The sequence below is a fragment of the Dunckerocampus dactyliophorus genome, chromosome 2, assembly GCF_027744805.1.
Source record: "Dunckerocampus dactyliophorus isolate RoL2022-P2 chromosome 2, RoL_Ddac_1.1, whole genome shotgun sequence".
Taxonomy (NCBI): Eukaryota; Metazoa; Chordata; class Actinopteri; order Syngnathiformes; family Syngnathidae; genus Dunckerocampus; species Dunckerocampus dactyliophorus.
In genome coordinates this window covers 24,736,577-24,748,141 of record NC_072820.1, presented here as the reverse complement: position 1 = coordinate 24,748,141, position 11,565 = coordinate 24,736,577, and the positions used below count along the sequence as shown (strand labels likewise).

Here is an 11,565-nt window from a genome sequence, read left to right as displayed (position 1 = left end):
CTCATTGTAAATGCAATAATAATAGTAATATGGTAACAATGTGCCGAAAACAAATATAGAGTGATGGTAAAAAAAAATAAATGGCACAACGTTAGATTCCAAAAGTTTAATAAAGTTTGATAATGTGGTGTACTGTCCACATATGGCCATGTTGTTTACATCTTTTATTTAGCACACTTCCTGACCTGCATGGCGTCACGCGTCATCGAAGGCTGTTCATATTGGAAAGTCCGCGAAGGCTCCTCCAAATGCGGCCGACAAATATGTCCTGAATCTTTCTACGGAGTGGAAAGGTTGACTTTGATCTTACTACTGTGATTATGTTAAGACATAACACTTACAAATAATAATGAAGACATTATTTGTGTTTGTACATGTTTCATTTTTTATTGGCAAATTCTGAGTGTTAACTTTTATGAATGTACTTGTGTTAATGTGATCTTGTGTTTACATTTCTCCCGCCTCTTTCTTTAGAGCAGTCTTGGAGGAAATGCATGAGTTCATAAGCATATACAGTAAACGAACAATAAGAAATCTGTACAAGTAAATGTAAGGATGTAAATGAATAAATATTGTGCTGAAACTACTTGTGGTTTTCATCTGCTGTATTTATTGCAAAGATTCGGGAATAGGGAGGATATTCTGCCTTCTGCATATTCTGCCTTCTGTATTCTGCCCAGCAAGTGCTACATTTTAGACATTTTGTTGGGGGATGGGGCTGGGGTAGATCTTACAGCTTCACGGCCGAGACCAGGGACCTCAAAAAGGTTGGGGACCACTGGGCTAGACCGTCTGAATTCACAAGGCTGTTTCGCGGCTTCAGGAGGAGCATCCGAACGTCTGGCCTTTGTCGACCAGGTAGGCATGGCCAAGTCGGCTGCAAACCCTTAAATTGGACACAGCCAAAGTCAAGCACAAAGCTGTATAGGACAATTTTTAACGATTTTAAATGGTTGGTAACACGTAGTTCTTATGGATTACGATCCACACAAACTTGATAAACTACAGAAAAAGCAAAAAACTTAATCTCTGGTTGACTGTAGTAACTTGATTTGTCCACTGGGGGACACTGTTTGACAGTGGTGAATTTTAGTAAGCCAAGACCCCAGTCTTGTTCTTAGTTCTTGCATCCGTGCAGATTGAATAATTTAAAAATAACGTTGATATTCCTCACATTTTGTTACACTAAAAATATATTATTTAAACTTTTTTAAAGTTTTATTTTAACATTGAGCCAAGATTTGCTGAAGAAGGAAAAAAAAATTCTGATTAACCAGCAAGACGTCTTTGAGTACAGTAAACTCTTCAAATAATACCGTTATACTATTACTTTTACTTTGATGCATTTATTAGATATCTTGAGGTCTTATATAAAGTTCAATTCCTGCGGCGATCTACGCGGGTGGTGGCGAGTCAACCTGTTGGGTGGACCAATCAACAGCAGGAATTCTGAATGTGGGTGGGTCCACACTGGTGTGACAGTTCAACGGGTCGGTAGCCACATTTGAAGCCATCAAGAATTAACCTACTGAAACCTGGATTTCATGGACCAGAGTTAAGTGGTTGTAATTATGCCGGTAAGAAGGGGCCATGTGGCGCCCCAGAATACTTTCTTGGACACCATCATTCGGAAGTTCGAGGGTCAGAGTAAGTAAAGGAACCTTCAACTCCTTCAAAATAGTCTGTTGTTATGGGCTGTTTTGATAGCAGTGTTTTGTAGTAACGAAATGTATGTATTTATTTATTTGTACCTTACTTTCCAATGAGTATCGTCGCTACTTGTTACTTTTCGTTTAGTTTCTGTAGCCAATGGCTGCAAAGAGTACTATGATGCCGCGCGACAATCAATGCAAAGGAGAAGAGAAAGGACTATGATTGGTTCTTTATGTGAGGGCAACATAAACAGTAAATCTGTTTCTTATGTGCGTGGACAACAACCCAGCTAACGAAAAAAGAATGCATGTTTATGGTTCTCCAGTGGCAGCAAACGGCTAATTAAAGTTAATTAAAGGAAGCAAAATGAAAGCATTTGGTTCTGTAGCAGGTCTATTTTGTATTTCATGTTGACCTAAGACTACATACATCAACTTTTTACTCGTACTTTTACTTTCTGTACTTCATTGTTTTAATATTTTAGCACATAACATAACAGCCTTTTTGAAAGACTTTTATTGGAGTCATTTTCTGACAATAAACTTGAACTTTTTTAGTGAATCAATTTCCTTGAAAGTTTTCCCACAATAGCAAACATCAATTTTGCCTAGGACGGAGTCTTAGGGCCACACTGAGAAAAAAAATCTAAGATTTTTGGGAATAAAGTTGTACATTTACAAGAATAAAGTAGTAAATTTATGAGAAAAAAAAGTTTTAAATTGACTAGAAAAGTCATACATTTACCAGAATAAAGTTGTAAATTTACAAGCAAAAAGTAGTACAATAACTAGAAAAGCACTGGGAGAGTGCAGACCTCTGCCAAGCGCCATAGTTCCCCCCATATTGTGAAAACATACCAACAGCAATGGATTGATAATTATATGAATATTAGTTCAGTAGTTATTCACAAACATTGCATTTTTCGTAATAGCTTTTGAAGATACAACAACATTATATGGATCAGTCTTTGATATTTTGTAGAACCTGTAGGAAACTTGTCCTGTCTATTTTTCCAAGTGCTCTGACCATTTTTTGTGGAGTTATATGCACCAATGGCGAACGTGGTCCTATCCCGCAATGTTAAAGAATCCTTAAAAAAAAATCCCAGGTTAAGACGGTGATCCGGATCACTCCCAAAATTTAATTAGTTCTTCCGTATTGCATTTCTGACAATTCCTGGAAATTTCACCCAAATCCATTCAGAACTTTTCGTTCAGTTATTTTGAACACAAACAAACAGAGCATAGCTTTTCAGAGTGTTCCACAGTGTTGACCTGCACGGATGGATGTGAGGGGAGACTGTCGCGTCGCAGCAGTCTCCATCCGCTGTGGAACACATAAACAACAATGGACACTTGAGAGTGCGTAGTGATACAAACGGAGAGAAAATAATGGCTTTTTCATTAGCAACGATTTTGTAATGCAAATGTATCACTCTTTTGAACGCATACTGTTTTGAGAAGCCAAACTCTTAAATGACCCCAGCAACTAACCGGAACTACGTTCCTCCTCACCGAAATCCAACCAGAACTCGGCTCATGGGATCAAGTGCGAGATAAGTCACTGTTGATACACTACACTGCTGATGGGGATGTCATACAACACCATGTAAAAAAAATCCAAACTATCCCTTTAAATCATAGTGATTGCGAAAGGACAAAATTCAACCCATTCAAACGGAAGGATCCCAACATCCCAACATCCCGCTGAAATAAAAGATACTGTATGCAGGACGAATGCTTATCAAGTTATCAATGCTCATGTAAAACTTTTATCAAAACTCCACCTTGCCAAATACAAATTTTTGATTACTTACTTACTATAAAATGAATTAATCATGTTCAATATTACAAGTTAATGAAAATTTTAAAAAGGTTTATGTTTTTTAAATAGGGGTGTGGCAATTAGTTTTGAAGGGATAGTTCGGATTTTTTGACATGAAGTTGTATGACATCCTTATCAGTAGTGTACTATATCAACAGTGACTTACAGCCCCATTCGGTCCCGCGATTCCGGTTTCCGTGACGAGGGCTTCTCAAAACAATATGCGTTCAAAAGAGTATTACATTTACATCATAAAAATGCCTACTCAAAAAAATCATACCTTACAAATTGCCCAGCATTATATTTGTCCCCCACCGTGTCCTTGCGCGCTGTCGCCTCTCCATTTGTGTGTATGTGTACAGTATGTATCTTCAGCCGCGACGGAGCGCTGCGGCCATCTTGTTGATGAGTTCCACAGCGGAAGAAGATACGAGCGTCTTCATCATTATGATTAGGACTTTATGAGAAGAAACTCCTAGTATGACGAAAAATTATGTCATTTTAGTATCAAAGAGTGGAAATATAAATGAAAAAATATGTTTTGGTATGTCGTAATATTATGACAGACAAACAAAACGAAATAAAGCTGGAATTGTTGGAAAATTAAGTTGGGGAAAAATGTATAATAATTTGGAAATAAAGTCAAAATATTATGAGGATAAAGTCATATTTCAAAAAGAAAATGTACAATATTATTACAATATTGTTAAATATTATTAATATTAATAATTATAAACAATAATGTTAATAACGCTGCCTGTTGCCCAAAGTCAGCTGGGATAGGCTCCAGCATGCCCCCGCGACCCTAAAGAGGAGAAGCGGTATAGAAAATGGATGGATGGATGGATGGAATAATATTAATAATTATAATACAGTAATTAATTGATATTTAGATAAGTTAAAAAAACAACAACAGCTAAAATGTGGAAAAAGCAAAGAGCGAAGTTCATACTAATAATTGGCTTTTTCACTCGTATCAATATCAAAGTGGCTCTTGCATCCTTTCATTTTTTAGTATGTGGACCTAATTGGAAAACGTTTGGACACCACTGGCCTACAGCAACAAATAACTCTGCATGCATTTATAAAATACATTCACACTGCAAAAAACAAAATCTGCAAATCTCATTAACAAGAGACTCAAAATGTTATTTTGAAATATTTGCAAATGTTATGATCAGATGTTATCAAGGGACAGCCAAGAACATCATCTAGTGTCAGACAGATATAGCATCAGAAAGAATAGTCAATCAATAAAATATGTAACCATTGTGCGACTTTTTTGATAAGCTAAAAATGAACATTTACCTTTAGCTGAGTGCAGCTAGTAACCAAAACACTACAGCCGAGTCCAGCTTTGAAAGCAACCAATTTTACTATGTTGTCGCTAGATTTGCAAAGATAAATCGATGATTAATCGATTATCGATTCATCGATTTATCGATGCAATTCCTACATGTGGAATTGTGAATTGTAACATGAAGCATTCAATGTAAACTGTATGCATGTTGTAAATTAATTAAACCATAACCAAACGTACTTATTTGTTAATATAACTCACACAGACCCACTTTCTGCTCTGTGGGCTCTGTGCTGCGAGGCGTTCAGGCGCACTCATTTCATAGTGAACGTGTGGCAATAGATAGCGGAGCCAACATGCCCTGGCCGACTAAACTCGCAGGGGGATGGGGAGAGTGAGGATGAAGTGTCGGCTGTCCTATCCAGGACAGATTTTGAACCCCCTGGGGTAGGAAAATTTAAATGAAGCTGATCAGGAACAGACTCATATTGTTCTGGAATGGTGGAACTGTGTAAAAAGCTGAGCTTTTATATATCTTTACCCCTCCTCCTTACCCTCCAGATCGTAAATTCATCATCGCCAACGCCCAGGTGGAGAACTGTGCCATCATCTTCTGTAGTGATGCCTTCTGTGGGCTCTGCGGATATACCAGGGCAGAGGTGATGCAGAAGCCCTGCACCTGTAGCTTCTTGTATGGACCCCTCACCAAAAGACCAGCAGTGGCCCAGATGACGAAAGCTCTCCTAGGAGCTGAAGAGAGGAAGGTGGAGATTACACTCTATACCAAAGAAGGTACAGCGTATTTTGTTCATCTTTTAATCCCTCATCGATTGCATCAGTGTGCTCTCATTATGCTTGAAATGAATGTTAGCATGCTGACCATTCCAAGGGCAGCACAGTGAAGGTGTGGTTAGCATGTCTGTCTCACAGCCCACAGGTTTTGGGTTTGAGTCTCGGCCCTGACCTCTGTAACATGCATGTTAACTAGAGATTTCAAGTGTGCCTTCAAAGTTCTAGTTTGCCTTTTCTAGTCTGGATCAGCTGAGGTGTTGTTCAATTTTTGAACAGCTGGGGAAGGCATGAAGGGCCGACATTGATCGGACATTCATTCCCATGTTGGATGTACTGTATATGAACGTCTGATCGGAGCTGGAAGTCAAATGTTGAATTGTTTGAGGATTGGTGTAAGTCCACCTTCATGGAAATCTTTGGAATGGAATCCAATCCAAATCCAAATGGAATCTCTTTTTCCATTTCTGGTGGGTTTTTTTTCAATTTCCTGAATATTTCAACTTTCTTCTCATACATTTTATTCTCATAACATAACTTTATCCTCATAATATTTTGTCTTTATTCTTGTATTCTAACGTTTCCCCAACCTAATTTTCCAAAAGTTACAACTTTAATTTGTTTGTTTTGTTTCTTATAATATGACAACTTCAAAAAAGTATTTTTTTTTCCTTTTACTATTTCAACTTATTACATTATTTGTCGTCATAATATTACGTTATTCACATAAAATTACGACTTTCTTAAAGTCCAAATAATACGAGAAAATGTACGAAGAAAGTTGAAATATTTGAAAAATGAAACCAAAAGAAAAACAACGGTATATAACGTCTTAGAATATCTGCATGTGTTGCTTTACAAAATATCGAAGTGGCCCTTGCCTTCTTTCATTTTTCTCTATGTGGCCCTTGCTGGAAAAAGTTTGGAGACCCCTGCTCTACAATGATTGTCTCTTACACTGCTTTCATCATAGAAATACTGTAGTACATCAATGGCCAAATATTGGTAAAAAAAAGATGAATTTTTACTGCATTTTTAGAATCCTCGAGATGGCTGAGATCAGCGGGTTCATGTTTATGCCCGGTTATTCAAACCAATTTTCCTCACGGAGCAGTGATCACTAATCTGGTATCACATACCTGGGATTTCATGGTTCCATCCGCAGTAGTTTTCGTATTACATCGAAGCAATACCCCGTGTGAGTGATTAAAATACAAAATCCTCCTGGGAGGACCCATGTTGACACATTATGGATATGAAGGGAGCAAATTACCGAAAGACAGATGAGACAGATTATAATTTCAGAGATCCAACCAGTGAAAGCGGGCCACAGTTATTCAGGTTCCTAATAGAAGGAGATGTGTAGAATTTATCAAAGCTTCTCAGAAACTGATGCCCTCAGTATGATGCAGACGAGTATACCAGAATACATTCATGACACTTCCTACATCCCAGAACATCTGATTAGCTTGTTTGCTAATTAAAGTAAAGCGGAACAGAGTTAGCTTTTACTAGAAGCTGTACGGACGAGTGACATTTTTACAGACTCTCACAAAAACAGAATTCATTGGTGTAAATCAAGATTTTATTGAGTAAAGTTAAGAAAATGAAATATTTATAACATATCTGGATACATGCAAGTAATGTTTGACACTAAATATTACATTTTCAGACAAATTATATATATTTACCATAGAGGTATTTCTCACGTTGCTTCTTGTGTGTATGGCTGGCTCCGTCCTTGAATGCAACGTCTGATCTGAATGCCAACCGAAAGCTTACAGCTATTAAAAATGATATCCCACCTCCAAATTTCAAATTGACCAACAGCTTTATTAGAAATTCAGTTAAAGTTTGTGGGTATATCATAGGGAAAGCGTCATTGTTTGTGGTGGACATCATTTCAGTGTAACCCTAAACAATGGACTAGTACAAAAATCGTCTTTCATTCATAAATATACAAATCATGAAGAGAAAAGAGCAAGAATAAGACAAAATGTGTCATCATACAGTAAACGTTAATATTTGCAGTGTTTAGAGTGGTTCGAAGGCGCTAAACTTGGCTTCAAGGTAGGCAAAGCTGGTCGCGGAAAGCTTATGTTTTTATGGACTTAGAAACAACATATTGCTTGTTTTTGGCATTTGCTTATTTAAGTGCTTGTGGTTTAAATTGTCCTAAAATGGATTTTGCTGAGCCTTTAGTTCAGTGGTCCTCAACCTTTTTTGACCCACGGTCAAAATCCCGATCGAATTTATCTTATTTATTATGTATTGAGTAAAACGAAGACATAAACAACATCTGAATGCTGACCCACCATCCACCAGTTCAAGCCTGGTGTTTTTCCAGAGAGATTATTACATCGTTGTTTGATGTGTGTGGTCAAGGCGGTGTGCTAGCATGAATTAACTTGAGACAAATGTGCACATTAGCACTCAGTAAGTCATCAAAACTTACCTTTATGCATTCCCACATAGTATCAGCATTTGACACCAAATATGAGGTGTGCGGCGAGAGAAAGTTAGCACACGCACAATGGACATGCATCAAGTGAGACTGATGTAACACAGAAAATCCGGCCACAACATCATGGAAAGAATTTTTTCTTTCTGTGTGGCCCGGTACCAAATGACCCACGGCCCGGTACTGGGCTGCGGCCCGGGGGTTCTTGATCCTGTTTTAGTTGACGTTCATTGCGTTACGTAGATTATAGTATGGGTATAGAGACGATGACTATGTATGTGTATGACTTTCTAAACGTTTTTTTTTCCATTATTAGTGCCCTGTCGACAGGACATAACACACCTATAATACAACTATGGAGCAAAACTTATATCTTCATATATTTGGGTTGAATATCGATATCCGGTATGTATCACGATATTTTTTCCACAAAGCAAGTTTAGACAAAGTCAGTGCCAAACAACTCAGTAGCAGTGGCTCTTAGGGATGTTCCGATCCGATCCTCTGGATCGGGATCGGCTGCCCTAAGATTTAATAATATTGGCTTCCCCCATGAGATTGGGCCCATCCGGTTGCCGTATCATGTTCAAAACTCTGAGCCACACTCCAACATGGTAGGTGCAGTAATGCGCCTCAAAGCTGCTTGCCACTCGACTCATGCCACCCGCAAGAAGAAGAAAAGGCAACACCACTATGCAGACATGTCTGCGGTGTACCGTGGGGAAGTTAGTTTCACGTTGCACGTTGGATATTCGTCTCCGTAGCTACAGCGGTAGTTTCCTCTCACTGTGCCCGGACTGCTGCGTCATGGTGTAGGTAGCTTGCACGGGAAGTGCCGCTCTAACCGCTGGCTGCTTTCAATAGGGCCCTTACAAACACTACGAAACACGTTGACACGGCGGCGAAAAACCTTGGAAACTCCTCTGTTACGGAGCATGAATTGAAGCTAGTGGGGTTTAGCTAGTGCAGTATGCGTGTGTGCGACTCAGATTGGATGAGTATATTTTCCTCGTGTTTTACTGCTTTAATGTAAGGAACATTTTACAATGCCCACTGACGGCGTGCAGGTTCTGAGTGAAAAAAGACGACAGGCACCTTTTGCACCCAGCGCATATCAACCGTCATTTGCCATTCTCAACACACACCACACATTCCGGCCTTCAAAATACAAGCGCTCTTTGTCACATTTGTCTAATTGTGTAACCAAAATAAGGGTGTCTTTAAAATATCTTACATTAATAACGTGATTGGAATTACATCTGTGACTCCATCTTCCTTAATCACAAGCACGGGCATTACAGTTTATTGAAGATTTTGTAGCAATGTGTGCTGAGGCTGACATCCCATTAGAAAAGTTAGCTAAGCTACATCTATTTCTCAATTACTGGACAAAAAGGGCCAATTATGTATTTCATCGATAAATAAATAAATGTAAGGATTTTTGCATTTTATTCACTCTATGCTGGTAAAATAAGTGGAAAAGGTCAAAAACTGAATTGTAAAAAAATTCAAACAGAAAAAAAGGAATTTGGGAAAAAATAAAACGGATTTCATAGGGCCCTAAGAGAGATGTGTTAAAAAAAAGTCACATATTCTATATCACCTCACAAATTGATCTAGAACTATGTCAAATGATTAGTCCTACCCAAAAAGTATTTTGCCCACCCATTTTTTCAAATTGTATATTTTATTGGACGGACTTTTATTGGATTAGGGACCTGCAACATACAATCTACAACTTAAAAAAATATCTTTATTGTTTATTATATCAACGTTATGCTACTAAAACGACATAATATTAAGAGATTCAAGAGATTCAAGATTCAAGATTCAAGAGAGTTTTTATTGTCATGTACATGTATTGTATGTAATACATATTACAACTTTTTCTCATTAGATCACACCTTTTTTTAAATATTTTGACTTTACTCTTGTAAAATTAGTGCAGATTTTGCTGTTTTAAAAACAACAAATTTTCTGGTTAAATCATTTTTTTAGAATGTGCGACGTGCAATGAACCAAACAGCTGCGGGCCGCACTTTGAACACCCCTGATTTAGAGTCAACCCTCCGTCTCAAAATTTTGCAGTATTGAAGTCCCTATTCACATTTAATCTCCTGTCATCCACCTTTTCTTATTGCTATTTGTATTTTTTCAACAATTCCCACGTTTATTGCTTTTGCTTGGAGACAGGGAGAAGGCTCAAAGACCAGAACAGACAATATGACTGATATGACTGTTCACAGTCATTCCACATTCAGGGAAAGGCCTGGTAGCTGACACAGTACTTTTTATTCAACAGTAAGTATTGGAAAATTTGTTTGGGTACACTGGCGCACCGATATCACAAGTGCGTTTTAAGTTTTCAAGTCTCCTCCAGGGGTATCTAAAGTGCGGCCCGGGGGATATGTTTATTGGCCTGCTGCACATTATACAAACAGAATTTAATAAAAAACAACAATAAAAACAAGAGTAAAATGGGAAAGGAGGAGCCAGGTGAGGAAACACTATCACAGGAGCCTTCTGCACCAGGAGCCCATCAGACCATAGCAACAAGGACACTGTCACAGGGGACCCCCTGCAGCCATGACCAACATAACCCTGATGCAGAGGGCTCTCTCTGAGCAACACTGGAAGATAAAACTAATGAAACCCATAAAGGGGTGCCCCAACTTTTTCCATGAAGGGCCACATGCAGAAAAATCAAAGGATGCGGGGGGCCATTTTGATATTTTTAAAATGTTGTTTTATTTTATAAGAAGGACATAAATACTATGTTTACATATATTTAAAGCCAAAGCCTTGTGTCCTCATTTTTGCTGCTTTTATTAGTATTTTATTGTATTTTTAAATGTGCTGTGGGCCAATGATAAAACGAGTTACTTGCCGCAAATGGCCACTGGGCTGCACTTTAGACACCCCCTGCACTAAAATAAAAATGGCATAAAAATGTAAAATAAACAGGATAAACATGGGATAAAGATAAGCACGATACCACTACAGTATAAACAGAATAGGAGATAATAAAATATTAATAACAGTAGGAAAAAAGTAAATCGCTCTAATAAAACTGGTAAATGATAAATATTAAATAAGAGCCAGATCAGAGGTGAGTCTTGAGCCTGGCCTTAAAAACCTGAAGATTATTTGCAGCCCTGGGGTTCTTCGGCAGACTGCTCCATAAATAGGGGCCATAATATTGAAAAGACACCTCCCCGTGTGTGTGTGTGTGTGTGTGTGTGTGTGTCTCCTGACTTTTGGAATAATGAGGAGACCATAGCCAGAGGATATCAGGGTCCGCAAGGGTTTGTATGGTAAAAGTAAATCTGTTAAGTAGGCCCAAGACCATTAAGACTTTCATAAACCATATTAAGAACCTTCAAATCGATCTGGAAACACATGGGAAGCCAATTCAGTGATTTTAAAACCGATGTAATGTGGGCCCGCCTTCTGGTCTTCGTCAGGACACATGCTGCTGAATTTTACAGTAATTGTAAAGATGAAATATTGTTTTGCAGAAGACCTCAAAGCAGGGCAT

The 11,565-nt window shown here is 38.2% G+C and overlaps 1 protein-coding gene across 1 annotated transcript in view; it reads left to right on the top strand.

The window, feature by feature from the left end:
- The first annotated feature begins 1,493 nt into the window (after window positions 1–1,493).
- The window catches only part of LOC129176768 (potassium voltage-gated channel subfamily H member 2-like), a 61,434-nt gene continuing 51,362 nt past the window's right edge, over window positions 1,494–11,565 (top strand). Inside the window, exons 1-2 of the mRNA XM_054767142.1 lie at window positions 1,494–1,647; window positions 5,339–5,569. Of these exons, the coding sequence (XP_054623117.1) occupies window positions 1,572–1,647; window positions 5,339–5,569 (307 nt within the window). The 5' untranslated portion in view covers window positions 1,494–1,571. The remainder of the gene's footprint in view (window positions 1,648–5,338; window positions 5,570–11,565) is intronic.